The sequence below is a fragment of the Convolutriloba macropyga genome, chromosome 6, assembly GCF_964194025.1.
Source record: "Convolutriloba macropyga chromosome 6, txConMacr16.3, whole genome shotgun sequence".
NCBI lineage: Eukaryota > Metazoa > Xenacoelomorpha > Acoela > Convolutidae > Convolutriloba > Convolutriloba macropyga.
This window is the reverse complement of record NC_134473.1, coordinates 68,194,013-68,221,723: the sequence shown is the minus strand read 5'-3', so window position 1 is coordinate 68,221,723 and position 27,711 is coordinate 68,194,013. Positions and strand designations below refer to the sequence as shown.

At 35.5% G+C, this 27,711-nt stretch overlaps 1 protein-coding gene across 12 annotated transcripts in view; it reads right to left on the bottom strand.

Annotated features, from left to right (window-relative positions):
• Window positions 1-27,711, bottom strand: part of LOC142340547 (uncharacterized) — a 98,782-nt gene that overhangs the window by 19,110 nt on the left and 51,961 nt on the right. For 11 of the 12 annotated variants that reach the window (XM_075391180.1, XM_075391179.1, XM_075391172.1 and 8 more), the window contains 5 exons: window positions 25,585-25,720; window positions 10,452-10,475; window positions 5,121-5,302; window positions 4,550-4,840; window positions 3,857-4,061 (listed from right to left, as the gene is read on the bottom strand). In XM_075391180.1, the coding sequence (XP_075247295.1) occupies window positions 3,857-4,061; window positions 4,550-4,840; window positions 5,121-5,302; window positions 10,452-10,475; window positions 25,585-25,720 (838 nt within the window). The remainder of the gene's footprint in view (window positions 1-3,856; window positions 4,062-4,549; window positions 4,841-5,120; window positions 5,303-10,451; window positions 10,476-25,584; window positions 25,721-27,711) is intronic. The other variant, XM_075391182.1, reaches the window with a different exon arrangement.

Below are 27,711 nucleotides of genomic sequence, written 5' to 3'. Positions count from 1 at the left end.
GTTAATTTGTCAAAAATAATTAACAATAGATTTTCAAAGCAGAACAGGCAAAAACGTTTGTGAGAACGGACAGGTAATTGTGATCAAATTTTTATTATATTAAATTGCCTGACGAAATTCCTTACTCGTTTTTTTAGAGATCTTTCCCCAGTTACAGGAAAAAATTACACTTTCATCACGTTAATTAAGAATGTCGTGTACGTCGTGTATAAAGTATTACAACCACGATAACATTTCAAACTTAGACAACAATAGTTCCTTTTCAAACATAGCCTGTCATTGACCCCTTGACGCAGTTCAGTTATATCATTACACACCTACCCTAATTCAGCTTCTAAATTAACGGCTATTAAGCTTAATAGTAATGCCATCATATAGCAATCCCTGATGAATTCGGACAACCTAAGGCACTATGAAATAACTATTATCCTTAAGGTACTATGAAATAACTATTAAATAACTTATATGAAGCAACTATTTATCCAGTTTCTTTTGATTTTTCCCACTTGACCAAGACCGTCTTCACTATATTGCGTTATTCACTCAGTGAATGGATTTAATTTCATTCATTAGAAACCGTGAGTGAGGTAAGCAAGAGACCAAATGAACTTTCGACCTAAACAAAAACCTAGACCTAGAAATTACTAGGAATGGGCTCGAAAACCATTTAGCAAATAATCCGATAAAGAAAAAAATAGTAAAAATCAATGAAAATCCCGCATGTGAACAAAAGACCACTGTCGAGAAAGCGAATTGCTGTTCAAACACCATTTCATCACCCAAGTTTCACTTTACATTGAAAACAAGGAGGCTCGGTAATGTGCGTTCGGACATAAGTTCCGACCCCGCTCATCCACATTTTTGGATTTTGTGAGGAACAGCAATTTTCAATAAGAAATGTGTATGAGCAAAAAGATCACCTACAACGCAAACAACTCAGTGGAGTAAAAAGAATGCCGCATTAGATTGATGAGATTAAGAAAGCAAGTCAAGACGAACAACATAAATCAAACAACAATTAGAGACAACAAAAATTCAATTAAAACTTGCCAGAAAACGCTGTCGAAGCCGTAAAGCCCGATTTTGCCCGCAAAAAATGTACAATTGAGCCTTCCTCGAAAGCCAATAATGTGGTATGCGACCTCTCAAGTCAACAAGGAAGCAAGTAGACAAAAAGAGAAGAACAGCAAAATACAGCAAAATTAAGTAACATTTGTTATTTTTGAAAACAATAAATAATAAATTCAGAGGGGGCTGCAGGAACGAAATTTGTCTTTATGGGTGCAAAACTTCCGACGAGAGAAAGATTCGAACTCAACGCCTCCGGCGTTCTAAACTGAAGCACTCTCCACTGGACTATCAGTCTCATCCTCTCCCTGCTTACAATGGCAACGCCGACTTCATTTCTCAACAAGAGCAATTTAGTTCAAGCAAAAAATCAAGAAGTGAAGCGCAAAAAAGTCACTCGAAAAGAAATTGAAAGGTTCTATATAAAAACGGTCAAAATTTTGCATTGAAAATGAAACACAAGTTTACAATAAATCTAGAGCAATTAATAACTCATGATAATGGCTCATTTGATATTATTGAAGATGTATTAACCTAACGGTTAAGCTTGTTAATTTACGTCAAAAAAAAACCAACAATATATTTTCAAAATGATTTTCTAAATTTTCAAAGATGTTTGTGAGAACGGACAGGTAATTGTGATTATTTTTCGTATATTAAATTGCCTGACAAATTTCCTTACTCGTTTTTTAATGATCTTTCCGCTGTTACAAACACTTTCATTACGTCAATTAAGAAGTATGAAGTATTACACCCATGATAACATTTATAATCTAGACAAAAAAACAGTTCCTTTCAAACATAGCCTGTCATTGACCACTTGACGCAGTTCAGTTATATGATTACAGACCTACCCTAATTCAGCTTCTAAATTAACGGCTATAAAGCTTAATAGTAATGCCATCATCTAGCAATCACTGATGAATTCGGACAACCTAAGGCACTAATGTGGTATGGAAGTAGACAAAAAGAGAACAGCAAAATTAACATTATTATTAAAGTCATGAAAGCCATTAGCTACAAAAAAAGAACAAAATAAATAGGCTCGTTTGTTGCTCAAAAGGAAGCGCTTGAGACATCTACTTACTCAGAATATGTCTTACGTCTACAAAAAACATCAAATAGACAAAAATCAAAAATTAGTTTACTTTTTTGCGAAAAAATTCGTGTGGAAGACAATAAATTCATAACGAAATCTGTCAAAACAATAGAATTTGTACACTTGCACCTTCACTTGACGACACTTATGTCAAATGTGACCGATAATTAACAAGACTAGGAAACAGAGACAAAAAGAACGAATGCGAAGTTAAAAAGCATTTTTTTAAAAAAACAATTGTTTTCAAAGTCATGAAAGCCATCAGCCATCAATTCAAAGCAGATAATTGGCTCAATTAATCCTCCATAAAAAAGCAATAAGACCTGTCATTATTCAGAAAATTTCAATAGATAAAAACAAAGTAAAAACTACAGTTAAAAAAAAGTTAAATTCAATTAAATTCTTCGAGAAAAGGGGGTGTCGAAGCCGTTATATCCATAATCTATACCTTTAAAGACTTTTTTATGTTCAATTTTGTCTTACGGTGAACGCCAATGTGTGAAAAGTCAATAATGTGATAATTAAAAAAAAAACGAGAAAAACACGTGAAAAATGGGCCAATGCCTAAAAATCAGAAATTGTGAAATCTAGTAGTATCAAAGCCAGAAATCCAAAACTTAACGCGTTAAACCGCAGAAAAAAATAAATTTTAATTAAGAAGAAAGAGAACGAAGAAGTTTTCTTTGCTGACACTAAGCTAAAAGTTTTCCGAACTCAAAAATATAGTGGCAAGGTTCAATAAGACAATTTTATTTAAAAATCAAACAATTTAGAAGCCAAAACGACCATAATCTTTCGAGAAAAGTAAAAGAAACTAGAGATAATAATTTGGAACTGTATAGGAAGCTAATTGGACCTATCAACATTGAGATTTGATTTGAGTTGTTCTGTTCTTTAATTAAAAAAAATCGATTTTTTAGAAAAAAGACCGAATGAATAAAATCTGAATTAATTTTGGTTTGTAACAGTCCAAGATTGAATCAACACCAGCCTTGCTATTGCTGTTCGTCCATTACAAACACTCAATTGTTTCGAATGTTTTAGATCTAGATAATTTGTTAGTTAAAAGATCAAAAATAAATGCTGTGATATTGATAATCATTGAGTAAAATTAGCAAAAACGGCAAAATTTAATTCCAGACTAATCTTAATGGACTTGAAAGTAGAGCTAGTTCCCTCTGTAGTGTACAAAAATTATTTTACTTGTTTCTGAGTGTACTTCCGGTAAATTTAATCAAAGTGGACTAAAGAAGCTTATTTCGGGCCATTTTTGATGAAAAAGGCTGAATTTTGAAATATTTAGCAAAAATTTTAGCCAAAAAATCATATCAATATAATCAACAAGACTTTTTTGTCTCTAAAAATAAAATCAACAGTGTTATTGTTAACAATTTTCACATATTTTAGCAAAATCGACGAAAATTGGCAAAAATTCCAAAGAATGTGAATAAAAACCTCGATAACTCCCAGTAAAAAAACGAAAATAAAAAATCTTTTTAATTCCATATTCTACGTTGGATGAGCTCTCACACTCTCTCCTTTGAATATATCGATATCGGTCAAAATTGTCCGAACAAAAAAACCAAACAAACCCGAACTCAAGAGTGGTCGGAACAAAAATTAAGTGTAACTCACTATTTCCCACAGAAATGTTTCAACTGCAGCATAGGGATTAGCTAAAAGTCTTACCATCAAATTTGACAAATGGATTTGGTCGCCTTATCTCGCAGCACTCCAACTTGTACTCGACAACTTTGGATCCGTTAGAGCATTTTGGCACACTCCAGGAAATTTTGGCGTGGGTTGCGGACTTGAAGACAACCCGCGGAGCATCAGGTGGAGAGGGTTTGTCTGAAGCTGTTCTGATCTTCAAAGGTGGGGACCATGGGCCGGGCTAAATTAAACCAATTTTCAGCTATTAGTGTGACTATCTTTGCCGACGTAGATACGTAAGCGCTAGAATTAAATTTTGACACTTGACCTAGTGCAAGAGAAGAAAACAACTGAATGGAAATTTAATTTGTGTCCGAATGTAGATAGCTTCCATTCGAAATGTTTTTCATTTTAATTTCTTAAAGCCTCAAATTATTTCTGCTGTATAGCCAGCCACCCATTTACGGTATATTTATTTACGGTTAATGGGGGTATAGCTTATCTGACTACTAAGCTAGGGAGGGGGACTATCATGGAATTCCCGGGCCGGATAGCTTTGTATTATGACCCGCACAGGTTTAAATTGATCACATTAGATTATTGCTTTTGAAAGCCCGTTGTCAATGGTTTTACGGCTACTGGACTTGGTTTATAAACAATCCATAACTCGATATTTCCAAAAGCATTTATCTTTACATTTAATGAATGAAATGAGAAGTGTGTTCTAACCCCGACAGAGTTGATTGCACAGACACTGAAGCCGTACACAGTTCCGGGTTGCAATTCGAACACGATTAGGTCACACCTGTAGTCGCGACTGATCTCATCTCCACTCTCTTCTGAACTGTCTAGATTCGTGATCTGCTTGACAGCATATTCCTCAATGGGACTGCCTCCGTCGTAGTCTGGGGGTGACCAGGTCAGCTGGACACTTTGAGGTTTCACCCTCCCACTAACTGCAGGGGCAGCACACTGAGTGGGAACTACTGGCAGTGTGATGCACTGGCATGAGACGGAAAACTAAACAGACGAGCAGTGATTATCCTGAACTGTTCCTTTCCACCGCGCAAGAAAATCATTATAGTCTATGTTAATTGTCATGGACATTATCACGGACCAGTTTGTGCCACACAGGCTTATTAAAACATGGCACAATTTTATTCATGAGGGGTTATATGCTCAACTTACAACATTTTATAACCCATCTCCGCGAAAAAAGCTTTGCTACATCCCTGTGTACAAATTACACAACAGATTTAAAGGACCTGCTGAGACAAAACAGTGATGACGACGTACAGACCTTTCCTTTTCCGACCGAATTGACGGCAGCTACTCTGAAGTGGTACTGCATGCCTGGGAAGAGTGATGAAATGGGGAGGGAGACATCGTCCCCGTGGTAGATCTCCTGGAAGAGTCCACCCGAGATACTCCTCTCCACTATGTACTCCACCACCTCACTCCCACCATCATCCCCTGGCTTCTCTGAAACAAAAAAATATCACAATCACAATCCACAAACATACCCGGCAGATTGCCGGAACATAGCCGCCGTTGATTCCCATAACTCTATGGGGATTGAAAGAAAAGAAAATATCAACAACAATTGATTTTTGCATAAAAACATTTTTAAGCGCGATTTATTTTGATGTCATTTCGTAATTGAAAATACTCCTGTCTCTCAGTGAGAGGCTACAGGGTCTAGTATCAATGCCAATAACCATTATAGATAGTTACTAAAACTTATGAGAACAAAGTTCAAGTACCGGGCATCTAAAAATGGGCTTTATGGGTTTATCTCGTTTCTATTTCTGACTTCAATTTTTTATACTGACTCTCTTCATTTTGAATTGCTTTGCTGAGCAGCTGCTGTTTAAAAAGACTTTGAGCAGAATGACAGAAGAGTGAAACTAGACCAGAGAAGTCAAAAAGATTTCACGCAAAATGTGGAAAAAGCGGCAAAATGGGTAAAGCGAAAAAAGTTCGACGAAGTAAAAAAACATAGCAGGACAAGTCCTGATGTACAACTCAAAGAATTTTCATTGACTAAACAGAATACTAGACCTAGAACGGACTCAGAATGGATTGGGAAAACCATTTAGAAAAAAATCCGATCCAAAAATTCAATAAAACAAAAAAAATGAAAGTGAACTTGTCGCATGTGAACAATAAAACATACCCGGCAGATTGCCGGAAAATAGCCGCCGTTGATTCCAATAAGCATGATTTGGATTGAAAGAATAGAAGATATTGAAAAAAAAGATTTTTGTACAAAAACATTTTTTAAGTTCGATTTATTTTGATGGCATTTCGTAGTTGAACATAACGTACTTCTGTTTCTTAGACAGAGGCTACAGGGGCTACTATCAATACCAATAAGCATTAGAGATGGTAACTAAGACTTATAGGAACGACGTTCAAATAGCGGGCATCTAAAATTGGGCTTCATGGGTTTATCCCGTTTCTACTTCTGACTTTAATTTTTTATACTGACTCTGTTCATTTTGAATTGCTTTGCTGAGCAACTGATGTTCAAAATCACTTTTAGCAGAATGAGAGAAGAGAGAAATTAGCCTACAGAAGTCAAAAAGATATCACGCAAAATGTTGAAAAAGCGGCAAAATGAGGTAAAGCAAAACATTTTTTTTATTCGACGAAGTAAAAAAAAAATAGGAGCGCTATAATAGCCGGCTGAGAAGATGAGGGCGGCTATTAAACAACTAGCGAGAAAGCGAATTTCTGTTCAAACACCGTTTTCTCACTACTTTAAATTTAGAGCAAAAAAAATTTCACGCCGCAAAACCACTAGTCGGCGTGACCAAAATCACTACTCCAATTTGACTTCAAAAATCATGAAAATGTTTGAACAGATCTTAAAAAAAGACAGCGCCCCAATACAATTCAAATTCTTTGAATTGTAAAAAAATAGGAGGGCTATAAGAGCCGGCTGAGAAGATGAGGGCGGCTATAAACAAATGTTCCAAATACTTCAAACTTCAAATGTTATGCTAGTTCATCAAAAAGTTCAATTTTCCTCGTTAGAGACAAGCAGATTTCTAGAGAGCAATTAATGAGATACAAACGTTTGTTGCTCCTCCTGTTGGGACATAATTGCAACATTAATAAACGTTTAGGCGTTAAGCAAACAGATTAACGTCAGGCTAATTTCTCAAACGAGGGCGAAGTAAGGCAGAAGAAAAATGAATGCATTAGTTTTTCCATTAAAAAAACGAAAAATCCCATAAGAAAAAGATAAACATGACTAACATAAACATAGCCGGCAGATTACCGGAAAATAGCCGCCATATACGCGCTAGACGGACATCAGGATTGAAACAGAAAAAAAGAAGAGATCGAAAATGACAAAAATTTTTCCTAAGTTTCAAAAATCGTTCTAATTCAGTGTGCAGTTTAGGTTAGGTTCTAAACCTATACTTATTTCAGCTTCTAAACTCAAAAATATTCAGCTTAATACTAATATCAGCTAGCAATAGCCTAATGAACTTTGGTAAACTAATATTGTCTGACTTAATGACCAGGCTTTATCGGTTTATCCCGTTTCTACTGATTTTTATTTTGCTCTTTTGACACTGACCGCATTGACTAAATTGCGTAATTCAATGCGTGAAAGAACGTAGAATCTATTCAGTTAAAACAGTTAGTGAGGTAACTCAAGAGCTCAAACGTGAAAATCGTGACCTATGTAAAACAAAAACGTGGTAAAAAGGTAAAGCGGATTTTAAAAAAAATAGCAGGACAAGTCCAGATGTACAATTCAAGGAACGTTCATTGAATAAACAAAAACTAGACCTAGAACTGACTATGAGTGAATTGGGAAAACCAATTCTAAAAAATCAGATAAAAAATTTTAAAAACCAATGTCAAAAAGCCGCATGTGAACAAAAAACCACTTGCGAGAAATGAAACTTGGTTCAAACAAAAAACTTGGCCTATTATGAATTATGATTGGATTGGGAAAACCTGAGCAGCAAATCCCATCCAAAAAATCGAAAAAACAGTAAAATTCAAAGTGAAATTGCCGCATGTGAACAAAAAACCTCTAGAGAGAAAACGAATTTTTATTCAAACACCGTTTTCTCACTCTGTTTAAAATTAGAGCGAAAAATTTAACGCCGCAGAACCGCTCGCTTCTCGCTCCACTTCCTGTTTAGGCGTGACCAAAATCACTTCTCCAATTTGACTTCAAAAATCATGAAAATGTGTGAACAGATCTTAAAAAAAGACAGCGCCTCAACACAATTCAAATACTTTGAATTGTAAAAAAGAGAGCACGTAAATAATAGCCGTTGAGAGGCCTACGGAGGCTATTTAAAAAAATCAATTGAATATCAACAATATTCTAAACATGGAAAGTTTGTTCACCAAAGAACCCTAAAGAAAAATTTCCCAATGTAGTTTGAACGCCAAAGCGCAGGAGATTATTTTCAAAAATGTTAAACAAAGCAAAACACTTTTGCTGAGAAAATACAATTCTATGAAATTCAATCTGTGATCTAAACAAAGATAAATCCGTTCGCTTCTTACGCTACGTAATCGCAAAACGTGGGAACTTTGATATCTAGCAATTTTATGTGAACCAAACAAAAAACAAAACTATAGGGCAAAGAAACAGGCAACATTTCTAACATAGCCGGCAGATTGCCGGAAAAGAGCCGCCGTTGACGCGCTTGATGCACATCTGGATTGAAACAGAAAGAAAAAAAAGACAAATTGACATTTTTTTCTGTGCCAAAAAGAGTTAATTCGGCGTGCGGTTTCAGTTGAATTCTAAAACTATACTTAATTCAGCGTCTAAACTGAAAGCTAATAAACTTAATACCAATGACAGCTAGCAAACACACTAATGAATTTTGATAACCTAATTCTCTGACTTTATGACTGGGCTTTATGGATTCATCCCGTCTCTTTTGATTTCGATCTTTTGACTTTGAAAGTATTCACCACATCACGTAATTGAATGCATGAAAGAATTTAAAATCCATTCAGTTGAAGCAGTGAGTGAGGTAAGTCAGAAGTCAAACGTAAAAATACTGACATGTGAAACGAAAAACGTGAGCAAAAGGTAAAACAAATTTTTAAAAAGGAGAGCGCCTAAATAGTAGCCGTTGAGAGCCTGATGGCAGCTATTACAGCGGACTATGAGTGAATTAAGAAAAACACAGCGCCCCAATACAATTCAAATTCTTTGAATTGCAAAAAAGGAGACCGCCTAAATAATAGCCGTTTGAGAGGCTGATGGCGGCTATTAATGACTGCAAACTTCTTTTGAGAACGCATTTTTTGTTTGACTATTATAGTTTACTGCCACCTCAAGGACGCAGAATTCGATCGCAAAGTCAGAACGGTCGAGCAAAACTTTTGCATAGAAGGCGACAATAGTATAATAATTGCTTCAAACTCCGCTGAAGAGCAATTAATGAGCATTTCATGGCGTATATTTTGTGATTTTTGGCCTTTATTTTTCTTTTTTATTGCACTGTTGAGGACCAGCTCTTTAAATGGAATTGAGCAGAAGAGATAATACTGAAACTAGCCTCGAAAACTATAAAAGACAAACTAGCCTAGAAAAAAACAAACGAATTCAAGCAAAATGTCGCAACAACTAAAACGAACAAACTTTTTATTGCCGAGATTAAAAATTAACGGCTAGAAAAGACACTAGAATACCTCAGACGTTTAGACTAAAAAAATTCAGGACACTTATTAGGAAACAATGATCAACAGTTTTTTTAAGTATCTGCAGCGCAAAAATTTCAATATCTTCTTCAGCAGATTATTGCAAACCTTCATGATTGTTCAATATTATGTTAACCTTTTCTTCGCTTTTCATTGTGATTCTCTTTATCGTCACTATATATCCAATTAATTCAAACAACCACAAGAAACTGTGGTACAAAAAGTATCCGGCCAGATTTAATATTTCATGAAGTTCATGTCGAGCTCAATATAAAATCATCTAAATTCTTTCAATCAATTAACTCGAATGTTCTCTTAGTACGATAATGGAAAAGAAACTATACAACTGGCTCCATTTGTAGCAACAACTGACGCATGCGCCACATGAGGCGGATATGAGGCAATATTCCCATTTCCTCCGATGCCTAAGGACCATCTAGTCAGAATGGAATCAGCCTGCAACCACAACCTTACATTAACAATCAATCAATCGATCCAGCAGCCTACAGTTCTTTTCTGTTTGCGTGTTTGCGACACCCCCCCCCCCCCCCCTCCTAGTAGTTTACTTGCCACAATCATGCATCAGTACATCTATATCCTTCGTTTCGATCATCGCCCTTTTCCTTTTCCGCATTAATGTTAGACTACCTGGACAGATTTCTTGTTACTCAGTTGTCAATGAAATTGGGTTTGAAAAAGACATTCGAATGCACGAAAAAAAGTTAAAATTAGAACAGTAACGATATTAATATCTTCTCAGACTAACAATACTATTTTTTTAAATATTACAAGTCCAAGTACCACACAGTTCAGTTGAGGCAACATTTGATAGTAACAGTTTAACCAAAAGGGCAGGATGCAAACAGATGTTAGCCTTTTAAATTGCAACAGATAGAAAGTGGTAAGTGCGGGATAGAGATTGAACACATCAACAGACCCGGTTGATCTTCTTCAAATGCATCTAAAAATCATGTCCGGTCCAATAACTGACGACCACTTTTAACAACATTCCATGCATGGCGAATTTATTTAGTTAGATTAGTTGAGGCACGAATACAGAATCCGTTATTTATAATTTTAGTCTATGAATTGCATCACTCATATGGTTGCGAGTACGGTCTATCTGTCACTTAAACCGAGAGCTTCAAATGACATTACAACAAACTGCAAGATTGGAACCATATTCTTCACAAATTATATTAAGTTTTCGGCAGTCAACTGCCGCTGCACTAAAAAGACCAGCAGGACTAGAAGAGTAATCGAACAACTTAGCCTTCAAAAAAGGTATGTGCTGAGTTGATGCAGATAGAGTGGTTCAACAAAATTGTTAAAATACGAACTCGCCCAAAATTCAAGCCCAAGATCAGATTTCACGAATAAACACGAAAAAAGCAAACAAGTACATAATAAACTGACATCAAACTTCCATAAGTTTCAGAAAATTGAAAAAATCAACAAATCACAATATCGCATGTTTTTAGTGCATTTTTAGAGTTTTTGATGTACTTCAATTGCTTTTTTCGTGTCTTTAAATCTGTTTGTGAAATTTGATATTGGGCGAGTTTCAAAAGCTAGATAAAAAACTGCAACCAAGAGGCCCAAACTTTATGTCAAGTCATTGGATAATGGACAAGAAATAAAACATAAATAAACCGACTAACGTCGGATGAATTGATCTCGACCGACAGGCGGGTGCACTTGAACTTAGGAGTGTAGTTTAGAAATTGGTGAAGCTTAAATCCTGCTAGGGGTTTGAACCCGCGACCTCCATGACAGCAATCTGATATCGTACTACCCACTTGTTACAACCCAAGTGTTGCTATGCTAAACCGCTATTAATCACTTTTATATTAGCAAAACACTTCATTTCAGAATGAGAGCAATTAAAAACATACCCGGCAGATTGCCGGAAATTAGCCGCCGTTGATTCCCATAACCAAGACTGGGATTGAAAGAAGAGAATAAAATTAGTGAAAAAATGATTACGATTTCAAAGTATAAAATATTTTGATGTCATTTTGGAGCTGAACATACTCCTGATTCGTAGTGAGACCACACAGGGGCTAGTATCAATACCAATAAGCATTAGAGATGGTAACTAAGAACAAAGTTATGAGTACAGGGCATCTAAAATCGGGCTTTATGGGTTTATCCCGTTTCTATTTCTGGTTTCGTTTTTGATACTGACTCTGTTCGTTTTGAATTGCTTTGCTAAGCAACTGCTGTCTAAAAAGACTTTTAGCAGAATGAGAGAACAGTGAAACTAGCCTAAAGAAGTCAAAAAGATTTCACGCAAAATGTTGAACAAGGTGCGAACAAAGGTAAAGCGAAAAATTTTTATTCGAAGAAATTAGGCGCGCTATAATAGCCGGCTGAGAAGCTAAAGCGGTTATTAATCACTCAAAATGAAGAAGCGAAGCTTGAAATATTCACTTGAGAAGCCACAGAACGCTCTAGAACAAAATCAAAAATGGTCCCGCAAAAATTCGCTGAAACTTCTCTCGAGAGCAATTAATAACTGTCGGATTCCCCCAAATTTGCAAGACTTTTAGCAACTATCCCCTAAATTGCGTACAAAACGGTTTTTTTTACAAATATATCAAAACACAATTACGGGTGAACCAAAATTGTTTCCCTCAATGTAAAGATATTTTCAGAAAACTAAAATTAATGAGCCCACGTAGAAGCCAGAAATTGAAAACTGACAGTTTTTGCAATCTTAGCCCCTCAAAATATTAGCCCCTCTGATTTCTTGAATGAGTCGAGCGCTAAAAATACAAAAGAAATAAAATTTTGCAACGAAAACAATCCAAGGCTTTAATAGCAGTTTTTTTTATCGAGCCTTAGACTAGCTGGAGACGGTCAATGAAGGCAGTAAAAAACTATTCCAAAGAATTTTTTAGATCTCCCGATTGGTATACAAGGCACAAGGAAGACAGATAAAATATCACTAATGGTTAACAGCTTTCCTGAATAGCACGTCAAAGCACTGCCCAAAACAACACAATACATTACTTCACAAGACTAACAAGGCTTACCAAATCAATTTAAAAAATGAAAAACAGTCGCATCTCAAAATTTGACTTCAAAAATAATGAACATAACCCACTAACGTTGGGCGAATTGCTCTCAAACGACCGGTTGGCTTCGTCAGTAGCTAGCCACGGCTTAGTGAGGCTAGCTTTAGATTAATTGAAGGGGCGCAAGGCGAGCGCAGCGCTAGTGCATCGTAGCGGGGGTGCAAAAGTGGATTGGGGGGACTGATGTGGGTGCGGTGGGTGGGTGGGGGTGTGGGATCAATTTCTAAGAACTGCCCTTTACACCATAAGTAAAAGTCGACAAAACAGTTTTTGTTAATCGCATACTTGAAGACCAGCGCGCTGAGCGGCTCTAAGAGAACTTTATGCAAACTGGGCGCTACCTCTTTATCCCTTTTCGAAAGAGAAAAGCCAAATGGGTCAGACGAAAAATCGGCAAAGCGAAAAATTGCATAAAAAGAAACAGGATTAATATATTTGCTACAAATTGCTTTTGAGAGAAATTAACATTAATTTCTCAAAACCTGCCTGTTAACTCTTAAGATAAAAACATTTCTACTAAAGCTCATTGTTAATGATGATCAGAGATCACGCCACACAAACGCAGTTGAAGTGCGGCATGAGCACACACACACACACACACACACACACACACGCACACACACACACACACAGAGAGAGAGAGAGAGAGACGAAACGTGAACGAGAAAAAAGAAAACAAGTACTAACCGACAGAGAGAGAAAGAGAGATAGAAATATTTTCCATGATGGGATTCGACTCTGCACCTTCTAGTTTTATAGCCTTGTTAGTAAATAAATCATATAGAAAAAACTGAAAAAGGCAAAACTAAAAACGAAAGCTTTTAAATTGCAGTAAAAAAAGTTGAAAACCATTTTTTGCCCCAAAAGTTCTGTCATGTAACTTACCTCCAAGACTTATGTTTCGTTGGCCTGTAATGGTCGTTAAACTCAGAAAAGTACAAAAAATATTGAGAAATTTTGGAAACTGCAAATTTTAAAAAAAAACCTTGCTAAAAATCAATATACTAATATCTTAAGAACCAATTCATTCCCTCAAGAGACTATCCAGTATCTCTGTTTCAAGCCTGAAATAGTTTCACTGGTCATAAAGATCCATACACCTAGAAAATGATAAAAAAAATCTTCCGAAAATTTGAAAAAACTCTAAAATTTATCCGAACATTACTAACTGGAGCTATGAAAAAATATATATCAGCATTCCAAAAGCTCTCCAAAGCATTCCAAACTATGTAGCAGCCTTTTATGAAGTATTGGAGGAGGTTCAAGGGCCCCTGGTGCCGGACAAAATTCAAAAACATGAAATAATTGCAAATATTTTAAAAAATTGCTTAAATTCGTGATATTAAAAACTTAAAAAACATTCCATTACATATATTAGCTACGCAGTAACATTTTATAAACCCTAGAGGAAGTTCCGTGGCCCTTGAGCCTGAAGAAAACAAAAACGATGAAAATTTGCAAAAAAAAAAAATTAAAAAGCAAGTTTTATCGAAAAATTGCTAAAACTTGTGACAATAAAAAGTTGAAAAACTATTCCATGGCCAATAATAATTTGTCAATAACTTATTATCAAACCTCGTAGGAGGTTTTCTGGCCAGTGGATCTGGAAAGACCTGAATAAGGAAAACAATGTCAAAAACTTTGAAAAAAAGTTGCACGTTTAGTGAAATGCTAAAATTCGTGATGTTAAAACCATTCCATTACCACTGGAAACCATGCAGTAACGTATTATGAAAACCTAAATGAGGTTACTTGAAACCTAGGGCTTATAAAAATCAAAAAATGTCAAAAAATTTCAAAAAGCTTGAAAAAAATTGAGCAAAAATTATAAATTTGCGTGTTTTTAGCGAGCGGTTGTTCGCCAGTTAAACGGGCAGCTAGAAACGGGAGGGGGTTGCACGAGGGCTGACGGGCAGCAACAGTGGGGTAGGGGGCAACAGCGCGGGCGGGGGTGGGGTAATAGTGGGGGGGGGGGGTCAACAGTGGAGGGGTCTTCAACCTCTAAGAACCGCCCTTCACACCATAAGTATAAGTTTCCAAAAGTTTGAGCTGAAATATAGCTGGAAGGCTCTAAGAGCACTTAATGCCCACTCGGCGCTACCTGTTTATCCCATTTTTGAGGACGAAAAGTCAAAAGCGTCAGACGAAAAATCGGTCAAGCGAAAAATCGCATAAAAAAGACCGACAGGACTAATATAATTGCTACGAACTTCATTTGAGAGCAATGAAAAATGTGTTATTAGCTCACTGAAAAAAAAGACAGCAATCCAATACGATTAAAACTCTTCAAAAAGTCTCCAAATTGGTATAAAAGGCACAAGCTAGACAGAAAAAATATCACCAATGGTTAATAGCTTTCCTGAATAGCACGTCAAATCACAGCCCAAAATTTGTTCTTTGAGCAAACAAAATAGAAAGTTACCGTACTAGACTAGAACACCAAAAATTATTCAAGTTCTGACCTCAATAAACAAGATAGATTAAACTTTCAGCAAAACAAAAATCTTTGGAAAATTGGCAGACCCCGCCACGGAAACCTTTCTGAAAAAACACAATATATTACTTCACAAGCCTGACATGGCTTACCAAAGCAAATTAAAAATTGGAAAAACGAAGTCACAACTCAAATTTGACTTCAAAAATAATGAAAATGTGTTATTAGCTCATTGAAAAAAAAGACAGCGATCCAATACAATTAAAACTCCTTAAAAAAGAGCACCGCAGAAACACTCGCAGCAGTACAAAGTTCAAACAGCGGTCGTCAAAACCGGTCTTCACGGTTATATCCCGTATCTATGTTTGATTTTTTCCTCGATATTGGCTCTGTTCATTTCAGATTATTTACTGAGCAACTGTTGTTTAAAAGCACTGAGTAGAATTAGTGAAAAATGAAACTAGAGAAGTCTGAAAGGTTTCATGCAAATGTTTTGATTGACAAGTAAAAACAAATAAACTAGCTCCGCAATAATAGCCCGCCAAGAAGATCTGGGCGGCTATTAATAGCATTCGATTTTGAAAATTGAAATGATAAAGCACACATTACATTTTTAGTGCAGATACATCATACAACGAAAATTCAAACAAACCGACTAATGTCGGGAGAACTGCTCTTGAACGACAGGCGAGGCAATTGAATTCAGGGGCTGTAGTCTAGCTCAATTTTTCAGTATGGGTGCAAAAACAGTTGACCACACCGGGATTCCAACAATGGCCCTCCCGATCCCTCACCAAAAGCATTCCCACTCGGCTATCAGGCCCTTCTTTTTGCTATACTGCAATGGATTTTAATTTAGCAACAAACTTTAGAGAGAGCAATAGAGATCACTCAAAAAAGAAGAACGAAAGCGTGAAAGGCACATGAGAAGTCAAAGAATTATCTAGAAGAAAAGCGCGAAATGGTCAAGCAAAAAAATTGCATATAAAAGACCAACACGTTTACAACAATTGCTATGAAATTCGTTCAAGAGCAATTAATAACTAAAACTAAAGACATTTTGCTTGATTAACTAGCTCCCATAAGTGTGCAGATTATAGTCTTTCGGATCATAACAAGCATCTAGCATCAAGAAAGATTCAAGACAAAAATTGGTCAAAATAACCATCTATGAAATGTATCTAAAAAAATAAATCTAAAACATAAAAATTATCACTCAATTGACTATCAAACTCAAAGCAGCAAAAATTGCCTTCGTGGCATTTTACAAACAAAAACCGACAAATGTAGGAAGAATTGCTCTTGAACGACAGGCGAGGCAATTTAATTCATGGTCTTTAGTATAGATCAATTTTTCTTTATGGGTGCAAAAATCCTCGACCCCAGCGGGATTCGAACCACTGACCTCCCGATCCATACCCACTAACCACTGCGCTACGAGTCACTTAAATTTCCTAAGCTGCAACCGATTTTGTATTAGTAACAAGCTTTACTTCGGAGCACTAGAGATCAGTCAAAAATGATGAACGAAAGCGTGAAAAAGTCACATGAGAAGTCAAAGAATGTTCTAGAAGAAAAGCGCGAAATGGTCAAGCAAAAAAATTGCATATAAAAGACCAACACGTTTACAACAATTGCTATGAAATTCGTTCAAGAGCAATTAATAACTAAAACTAAAGACATTTTGCTTGATTTTTTTTTCACAATTGTTCTAGTGTTTTCTCCAAGCAAATTAAGCGTTTTTCTATCTTCTCAGCCTACCTACGGATATTGTTCAGCTTACTGTTTTACAATTGGTTATGAGCGTTTCTGACGCGAAAAGTGTAAATGATTGCAAATGCAAAAAACAAGAATAAAAAACAAATCGTTAAAGAGTCCATCTAATGAGAAACCGGGATTCTAATACCTAGGCAGTTTCCCCTGCTTTAAAGGGCTAAAACGTTTCTTAAAAACAAAACCTCAGTCAAATTTTAAGCGGCCCGCTCTGGGTATATCAATCTGTTTTGGAATTTCTATATCATTTTTTTTTTAAATTTCATTCGATTGCTAAGCAATATGAACAACTTAACTAATCCCCAAGCTAAAGTGCATCTCCACTTCTTGAAATTATCATTCCGTACTCTGCCCTTAACCGCCCCCGAAAAAGTGTAATACCACGAAGTAACTATGCTAAGGAAACTATTAGAGGAAGAGCTAGACGATTATTAGAAGCATTAATGACACTTCCTCAACAAGGGCTCAAACAGAGCTGCCTCAAACAGAAAACCATCAAACACAAACTCTCGAAAAAAACAAATTTTGAAACTGAAAAGCAGTTTTTCAGCAATCAAATACGCAAAAGTGTCGAGGTGACAACTACACAGTTATACGACTTCCCAATTTGCTGAAAAGGCTATAAGAAATTGAACAAACTTTGGCTCTGTACAATCAATGCACATTTAATCCATCCATTTGTAAAAAGGGACTATTCGTACAGGATAAAATCTTTTCAGTATTATAAAACATAGCCATCAAATTGTCGGAAAATAGCCGCCGTTGACGCACATCGGGGCGAAAACAGAAAAAGCAAAAAGAGATAAAATAGCACAATTTTTTTTCTAAGCTTCAAAAAAAGCATGGTATGCAAACCAAATTTGGTATGCAATTTCAGTTAGATTCTAAACTATACTTAATTCAGCTTCTAAACTAAAGGTGTTAAGCTTAATACTGATGTCATCTAGCAATCGTTCTAATGAACTTTGATAACGTAATGCATTATGACTTACTGACCGAGAATTATATATCCCATTTCTTGGGATTTTGCACTTTTGACTTTGACTGTATTCATTACATTAAGTAATTCAATGCTTGAAAGAATTTAAAACCCATTCAATTGAAAGTGATTGAGGTAAGTCACGAGTCGAACGTTAAAAGCCTGACGTAAAACGTGATCAAAAGGTAATGCGAATTAAAAAAGAAGGAGCTCATCTAAAAAATAGTTGCTGAGGGCGTTTATTAAATCGCAGGTAAATCGTCGAATAGAACGCAGTCAATATTCAAGTCATGAACAAACTTGCATTGGCTAAAAAACCTGTGGAATACCAATGCTCCTCTTCGAGTCGTAAAAACACCAGCACGTTTACAATAATTGGTTCAAACTTCGCTCGATAGCTATTAATAACATAACCAGCCAATTGCAGAAAAATAACCACCGTCGACCACCTTGACGCACATTGGGATTGAAACAGAAAAAAATAAGAGACAAATTGACCAAATTTTTTTCTGTTTTTTTTTCAGTGTCATAAAGTGTTCTAATCTGGCGCGCAGTTAGCTTCAAAAACTATACTTAATTCAACTTCTAAACTAAGCTTACTACCAATGTCAGCTAGCAAACACTCTAATGAACGTTGATAACCTAATGCATTATGACTTATTGACAGGGCTTTATACGTTTATCTCGTTGCTTTTGATTCTGCTTTTTTGATTTTTACTGTATTCACTACATTGAAAAATTCGATGCGTGAAAAAATTCAAAGTCCATTCAGTGGCAGAGGCAAGTCAAAAGTCACGTCTGAAAACCAAGACATGCGCGGTAAAACGTGGTAAAGCGAATTAAAAAACCTAGCTGGGAGAATTCCGGAAACGACTCGAAGTGTAAATTACTCCTTTACCAGCAAAAAGTACTACACAATTGGAAACATCAACCTGGTGAACCAGCAAACCAGCTAACAGTGCAAGCTATATTAGGCTGTCAAAATTTTCCATTTTCGAACAAAAACTTAAATGATACAAGAAATTGTTTCAAAATTTATCAGATTCTGAATTTTTTCTCTATGAAATCACTTTCCAGCATAAAAACTGTAATCATTAATTACTAAATAAACTTTGCGCAGTAGTTGTCGTTTTAAATCCCAATGAACGCGATAAAACTAAACAATGGCCAATAAATCAAGTGAAAAATTAATCATGAAAAACACTTAGGAGAAAGATCAATATTCAAAAATAAAAAATCGTATATTACCAAAAACTAGCCCTATAGATAATCACAGAAGAAAAGTGTCATTCAAAATTTCTAACAGAGAATCTAGCAAAAACTCAGTTCTATGTATTGAAAAACAAACTGCAAACAAAAAATGGCAAGAAAAATCAAGACTAAAATTAAAAGTTCAAATAAATAATTTTCAAACTAATAAAACCAGGGCCAATAAAACTATAAATCTTAGGAGATTGATAAAAGACAAATGATAAAAGGTTGAGAACACATACCTTTTAAAAGGCTAAGAAAACTAATTCGTAACTTTTGAAAAGTAAAATTAAACATCAACTTGAAATTCTAATTAAAAATCAAATTGAAAACAATTGAAACAGAAAAACATGGATTTTTCATTTTTACGAATAAGAGGCTCAAAAAACATTCCTATTTTACTGCCTCGGTAAAACGCAAAAAAAGGTTAAATTTCGAAACAAACAATTTGAAGAAGAATATGGTCAATAAATGGTCAAATTTTTCACTCAATTTCAAAGTCTTATTAACAAAAATCACTTCAATTAATAATAACACAAAAATGAAATCGCCAACGGTGCACATGAAAAAATTTCAAAGAGTTTTAATAGTAATTAAAAACGAAATACAAACAAAAAACTTAGAAACTTGGACAAAAACCCTCAAAATTGGATTAGTTTGAGTACAATTTTACTAAAAAATAGAAAGTCTCAGGTAAAAAAAGGCATTGAATTCATGAATTATCACAAAGACGCTGCCACAGTTACTGAATAGAAAAAATTCCACTTAAAGCGCCAAAAATGAAGAAACTAATGGAAAAACCCAAAAATTGACTAAAAATTGAGAAATGTGCCAATTTTGCGCTTGCAACACATTATTGGGCGCGCAAAATTTGGTGGTATCCATGAAGCAATGAACATAACCGACTAACATCGGGCAAAATGCTCTCAAACGACTGGCGAGCGGTTGGCCGCGCCAGTGCCTAGCCACGGTTTAGTGAGGCTAGCTTCAGCTTGAAGGGGGTGCACCAGGGTCAACCTGTAAGGACCGCTTTTCACGCCATAAGTATAAGTCTCCAAAACACTTTCTGTGAATCGCATAGATTAGTAGTGTGAATCGCAGCGATTACTAGTCAGCCGAAAAGCCCTAAGAGAACTTAATGCCCGCTGGCCGCTCCCTGTTTATCCCGCTTTTGAGGACGAAAAGTCAAATGAGTCAGACGAAAAATCGGTCAAGCAAAAAATTGCATTAAAAAAAGACCAACAAGACTAATATAATTGCTACTAACTTCGTTTGAGAGCAAAAAAAAACTTATTTCTACAAAAAAAAACCAATTTACCATAAAAACATTGGGCCAAATAGATGAAAACACGGCAAAAAACTGATATCTATATGCCACATTCTCACAAAAAAAACATACCCGGCAGATTGCCGGAAAATAGCCGCCGTTGATTCCAATAAGCATGATTGGGATTGAAATAACAGAAGATATTGAAAAAAAAAAGATTTTTGTACAAAAACATTTTTTTAAGTCCGATTTATTTTGATGGCATTTCGTAGTTGAACATACTTCTGTTTCTTAGAGAGAGGCTACAGGGGCTACTATCAATAACAATAAGCATTAGAGAGAGGTAACTAATACTTATAGGAACGACGTTCAAATAGCGGGCATCTAAAATTGGGCTTTATGGGTTTATCCCGTTTCTATTTCTGACTTCAATTTTTTATACTGACTCTGTTCATTTTGAATTGCTTTGCTGAGCAACTGATGTTCAAAATCACTTTTAGTAGAATGAGAGAAGAGAGAAACTAGCCTAGAGAAGTCAAAAAGATTTCACGCAAAATGTTGAAAAGGCGGCAAAATGAGGTAAAGCGAAACATTTTTTTATTCGACGAAGTAAAAAAAAAAAAAATAGGAGCGCTATAATAGCCGGCTGAGAAGATGAGGGCGGCTATTAAAAACACTTTTCAAAGCCGAAAAGTCATTCACTCAACGCCGCCCATGCTCAAAATAATTTCTCTCGCTCAGAAAAAATTAGTTCACCCCGCAATTTTACTCACTTTCGCTTTTAAGTCAAAACGCCGTTTGAACAAATAGTACTTCCTTTAAAAAATCTTAAGAAAACCAATACTCCTCTTCGAGTCGAAAAAAAAGAGGAGAGCGCCTAAATAATAGCCGTTGAGAGGCTGGCGGCGGTTATTAATAACAATGATGATATTGGGAGGACCTCTAAGTCACATCGAATCACACTATTTGGCCGTTGAAATCCTGGTTTTCACGCAACAACTAATAGCAACATAAAAAGTTATGACAAAAAATCGAAAATCCTGTTAAAACAAGTACAGACAGCTTAAAACAACATAAGCCTCAAGATGGCTGTTAAAAGTAAATATTGAACATACACGCCATACCGACTAACGTCACACGAATTACTCAAACGGCTGATAAAACTTGGCGTTGGCTAGCTTAAGCTTATGGCGGTTAGCTTCACTGAGTGATGGAGAAATGGGCTGGGGGATGACAGGGGGTTGACCTCTACAACTTTTTACAAGCACTTAATGCGCCACCATTTAGGGCTACACCATTTAATCAAGTTTTTGAAAATGAAAAGTCAATTTGGTCAGACGAAAAATCATTCAAGCGAAATCACCTAAACCCAATAGGAACAATACAATTGCGAAAAAAGTTGTTTGAGAGCAATTAAAAATTACACTAAACCCATTAGGAATACTGGATTTGCAAAAATATGTTTGAGAGCAATTAAACATTACACTAAACTCCAATAGGAACTGTGCAATTGTAAAAAAAAACGTTTGAGAGCAGTTAAACATTAGTCAAATAGCTAAATCTCCAGGGATCGTGAATTCGTTTCAACGAAAGTGAGCAAGCAGGCATTTTTCCTGGAATTTTAAAAATTGCAAAAGTTTTCCCTATTCAAAAAAGGAGCTGAAGACGACTGTAACAATTTTCGTCCGATCAGTTTATCTGCACTAAGCAAAATTTTTAAACATACCCGGCAGATTGCCGGAAAATAGCCGCCGTTGATTCCAATAAGCATGATTGGGATTGAAATAACAGAAGATATTGAAAAAAAAAGATTTTTGTACAAAAACATTTTTTTTAATTCCGATTTATTTTGATGGCATTTCTTAGTTGAACATACTTCTGTTTCTTAGAGAGAGGCTACAGGGGCTCCTATCAATAACAACAAGCATTAGAGATTGTAAATAAGACTTATAGGAACGACGTTCAAATAGCGGGCATCTAAAATTGGGCTTTATGGGTTTATCCCGTTTCTATTTCTGACATCCATTTTTGTACTAACTCTGTTCATTTTGAATTGCTTTGCTGAGCAACTGATGTTCAAAATCACTTTTAGCAGAATGAGAGAAGAGAGAAACTAGCCTAGAGAAGTCAAAAAGATTTCACGCAAAATGTTGAAAAGGCGGCAAAATGAGGTAAAGCGAAACATTTTTTTATTCGACGAAGTAAAAAACATAGCCGGAAGAATTCCTGAAACGCCTCGAAGAGTCGTCTTCATGAGAGAATTAACTTTCAAATCAACTGTTGTCTAATAATGTGACTACTAACAACAGAAAAAATTCCGTCAAAAAAATGAAGATAGCACATAAAACCAACTAAACTGAAAATTTTATTCCTGTATATAAAACAATCCAATTGTTTCTACGCAATTGAAAACGTCAAAGTACCCGAGCAGCAAAAATCTGCTCAGATACCTGAGACATGTTAGGCTCCCAAAATGTTAGTTTGTAAGAAAAAGTTGAATAGTGCAAGAAATGGCCGAAAGTTGTTACAAAGTTTATAAATTTCCGTAAACTCTCAATCGAAACAAATTTAAAATTTAAAACAGAAATCAATTGGTAACTGAATAAACTTTGTCGCTTTAACTGTAAACAATAGTTGTCGCTTTAAATCACAATGAACGCAATAAAACTAAACAATGAACAAAAAATTAATCAAATCGAAATTAATAATGAAAAAGAATAAAGAGACAGAACAATATTCAGACGCAAAAATTCGTATTTTTACCAAAACTAAGCCCTAAGAAAATTAGCAAAAACGAGTTGCTCAAAAATTGTTAAAGTGAAGGTAGCAAAACCTCAGTACCTTATGTTAAACAAAATCAGTTAGAAAAAAACTTCAAAAGAGAATGACAAAAAATATTAGTTCAAATCAAACAAAAAATTCGAAGGAAAATTACAAAAAATATTAGTTCAAATCAATTATTTTTTTAAAAAAATAAAAGCAGGCAGGGCAAATAAAACTATAATTCATAGGAAAATGGTAAAAATAAACATGCTAGAATAGGGAGAATACAGATATTATGAAACAGATGGAAAAAAAATAATTCGCAATTTCTGAAAAATCAAAAGAAAATCGGAAGATCTAATTATTATTCAAAATGAAAAAATGAAAACATGGTTTTGTTTGTTAATAAGCAATCGAGGTTTAACAACATTACATAACCATCCTCCTGTCTCAGTAAGAAGTGAAAAGAGCGCAATTGCGAAACAGTAGAACAATTTGCAAAAAAAATGTTCAAATTATGGGATAAAAATTTTCACTGAATTTTAAAGAGTTGTTGCCAAAAACAAATAAATTAGCAACAAAACGAAACCAAAACCAACGATGGTGCACCAAAAGACTTTTAATGGTAAATAAATTCAAAATACAAACAAAAACTTGAAAACTTTGACAAAAACCGCCAAAATTGGATTAGTATGTGTACAATTGTATAAAACAAAAACACCTCACGTCACAAAGCGGCATCCAATTCAGGAATTATCAAAAAAAGATTGACATATGTACTAATTTGGTAAAATAAAAACCGCATAAAAAGCCAAAAATGAAGCAATTAACGAAAAAAAACCAAAAATGGTAAAAAAAAATTGAAAAATGGGCCAATTTTCCACTTGAAACGCATTATCAAGCTCTCAAAAACATTGTGGCATCGATTTCAGATGGTTGGATTTTTATGCGTTATCGAACAAAATTTACTTCTACAAAAAATCAAGTTACAATTTCAAAAAGTAGGCCAAATGGACGAAAAATACGGCTAAAAACTGTCATCTTTATGCGTCGATCTCTCAAAAACTCTTTTCAAAGTCAAAAAGTCATTCACTGAACGCAGCGCATGAAGAAAAAACTTCTCTCGCTCAGAAAAAATTAGTTCACACCGCAATTTTACTCGCTTTCACTATTAGGTCAAAACGCCGCCTGAACAAATAGTACTTCCTGTAAAAAAAAAAAAGACCGAGAGAAAACCAATACTCCTCTTCGAGTCGTAAAAAAAAAAAAATAGGAGCGCTATAATAGCCGGCTGAGAAGATGAGGGCGGCTATTAAACAATTAATGCATCAACGACTTCTCAACTTATGCAACAAATAAACAAATATAACCGCATAAGTTATGAACAGCATGGCTTTCGACCACTTATTCTTGCACCGCAGCTGTTCTTTGTTACGTGGCTTAGCGTGTTTAGTTGATCTTCGAAAAGCCTTCGATACTGAGTCATGATATTGTATTAACGAAATTGGATCATTGTGGGATCGGCGGTAACATCCTATCTTGGTTTAAAAATTTTTGTTTAACCGGAAACAGTACGTTTCAAACCACTTAGGATCATCAAATTTTTATAACATTCAATGTGATGTCACTCAGGGACCGGTGCTGGGTCCTCTATTGGTATTGTTATTGATTAATGATCTCCCTTCTAGCTGCATCAATTCAAAAGTTTGTCTCTTTTGAGGATTAGTTTATCTTAGTCGGTCATTTTAGACAAAAAATGTTTAAAAAATTATGTAACTAATTTTGAAACAACGATACGATAAGCTTCAATTATTTACTGTGCCACGTCAAAAGCTAATCTGAAAAAAACTTTTTTAGCTCAAAACTCTTGGCTAGGACAATTTTTGCAGCAATCATGATAATAATGTATCCGCTTTTTTACATTCATAGATAGATAGATAGATCGATTTACTTAGCTTTTTCATATTAAAAAATATAAAGCAAGGATGATCAACGGGGGCATCAAGTTCCTCTTTTCAGATCACCCTCTAACCATTCAGAGAATATATACACTGTCTTTGATATTTATTTTGTGGAACTATTCAAAGAGGTTTTTTAACAACTAAGGCGTTTCAATTTGATTTAACACACGTCTTTGTTGACAAAAAAGATTGTCGTACTAGGAATGGTTCCCGACGTTTTGCCAAAATCAGTCCAAATAAAGGCCCTTAAAGGTGAACAGTGTGGATCGATCATGGGGGGGGGGGAGTGTGGGAGCGTTAAATCATCCCAACAGAAATAGTTGAACTTTTTCTTGAGCTATGATATGATAGGCTTAGCTTAAAAAGCTTTTTCTTAAGAGGAGAAATTTACCTGACAATTTAGTCAATTAGCGTAACCAAAGTGACCAAGTGATAAGCACCCAACCGCAAACTAATAGTAATGGTCCGACAAACCAATGTTTTATTGGCCAATTAGATGTACCGACCAGTCAAAATTATGATCTCGGTTCACCGGATTGTAATGGATTTGGAAAGTACTGACCCCATCTGAGGGTGCATCTGTTGGATGTGACGTCAGTGCACTTGAGTCCAGTGGGTGGTCTGGGCACACTGTTCAAAGTAGAGAACACAACCGCTTCACTCGATACACTCCTCGAATGCGATGTCTCCGCAAACAGCTACAACAACAAATTATTAAACAAACCGACGAATGTCGGAAGAATTGCTCTTGAACGACAGGCGAGGCAATTTAATTCAGGGTCTGAAGCCTAAATCAATTTTTCTTTATGCGTACAAAAAACCTTGCCCCAAGCGGGATTCCAACCTTTGACCTCCCGATCCTTTGAACCATGACTAACCACTGCGCTATGATTCACTTCTTTCCCCAAACTACAACCGATTATATATATTAGCAAAAAGCTTTACTTCGGAGTGAGAGCAATAGATATCACTTAAAAATGATGAACGAAAGCGTAAAGTGACTCTCAAGTCAGTTGAGAAGTCAAAGAATGTTCTAGCAGAAAAGCGCAAAATTGTCAAGCAAAAAATTTGCATTAAAAAAGACAAACACGTTTACAATAATTGCTATGAACTTCGATCAAGAGCAATTAATCAGTTAATCAACCAATAGTGCCAATAGATTTGCTTCTCTTCCCGTGAACAAACCCTTATTTCTTTAATCAGCTTTGATCAAATTCACATGTGTTTTGCATGGTTACATAATATACCCAATGCCATATTGTGCATTTGCTTATATTGGAATTGGGTATTTTGTCCTGAGACCGTTTTGCTTTCACAAGGTTTGAGTGGATCCATAAAAAGGTTTCATTCGCATTAACATTTCGCAGAAATGTCAAAAGAAAAACTCTATACGGCAGTGTTCTACCAGGGGAATAAAACAATTGCTCTGAAATCAAGTCTGAAAATCAAGTCTGAAAATCAAGTCTGACCAAATTGGCAGCTTTCGATTCTCTTTCCAACTAATTTCAAAACTCAAAGACAAAAATAAGTTACTTTTAGGGCAGCAGAGATCAAGAAGTTATAACCTCTTTCTCCCCCAGTGTAAAATTATCCAACCCCTTAAGTAAAACTAATCCTGCCTCTTTTAGACTATCAGCGGCTTTACCAGTGCACAAACGAGCCTTGTTTTGTTCACATGAGCTAATGAAAAGTTAAATTATCAGCGGGTTAGATCCCATAATTTTACAGACCATAAATAAGTTTGTTGTTTAGTGAACAACACTGAATAAGACAAAGAGCAATTCGGATTTCAGAAAAAAAAGTCTGCAACTGATGCAATTCTAGAACTGGTTCAAACAGTTTCGGCTAATTTAGATCAAAGCAAAGAAGCTGTTGCTATTTTTCTAGACCTTGCAAAAGAGTTTAATTCCATTTCGCATAACATTTTCCTTAAAAAAATTGAAATGTATGGTTTTTCCCAGGAAGCGAAAGAATTACTGTTTTCATTTCTTGCCAACCGCAGACAAAAGGTAGAAGTTAATGGCATATTCTCTGATTGTGAAATTTTGAATCACGGTGTGCCACAAGGAACTGTTTTAGGACCACTCATTTTTCTTTTATATGTGAACGATTTCTCATCTAATATAAGCACAACGGAAAAGGTAATTCAATTCGCAGATGACACAAGTATTGTCTGTTGTGGACAGAAAGGCAGCTTACATAGAAAAGTCACGGAAATTTTACAAAAAACAGAAGAATATGTAGAGATGAACAAACCAACTTTGAATACAAACAAAACAGAATTAATCTTTTTCTCGCGCGATAATTCAGATTTCGGATCTATTTTTTACAAAAACGAAGTTCTCACGACACAAAAAAGTTGCAGATATCTTGGTATTCAAATTGACAGGAATCTTAGTTTCGAAGAGCAGCTGAATAAAACCTTGAAAAAGATGGCTCATGCTATAAGATCAATTTACCTTATAAGACATCAAGTTCCCCTGAACGCGCGAATTCTTCTTCTAAAATCACGTTTGCTTTCACACTTATCATTTTCGTCAATCTTTTTTCAAAATTTATCTGCAAAAAACCTAAAACGCCTTAACCGACAGATTAACTGGGGTATAAAGGTGTGCTTTCTACGCAAAAAGTATGACATAGCAAGAGATCTGCTAATCCAGACAAAGACCCTACCAGCTGAGCTAATAAT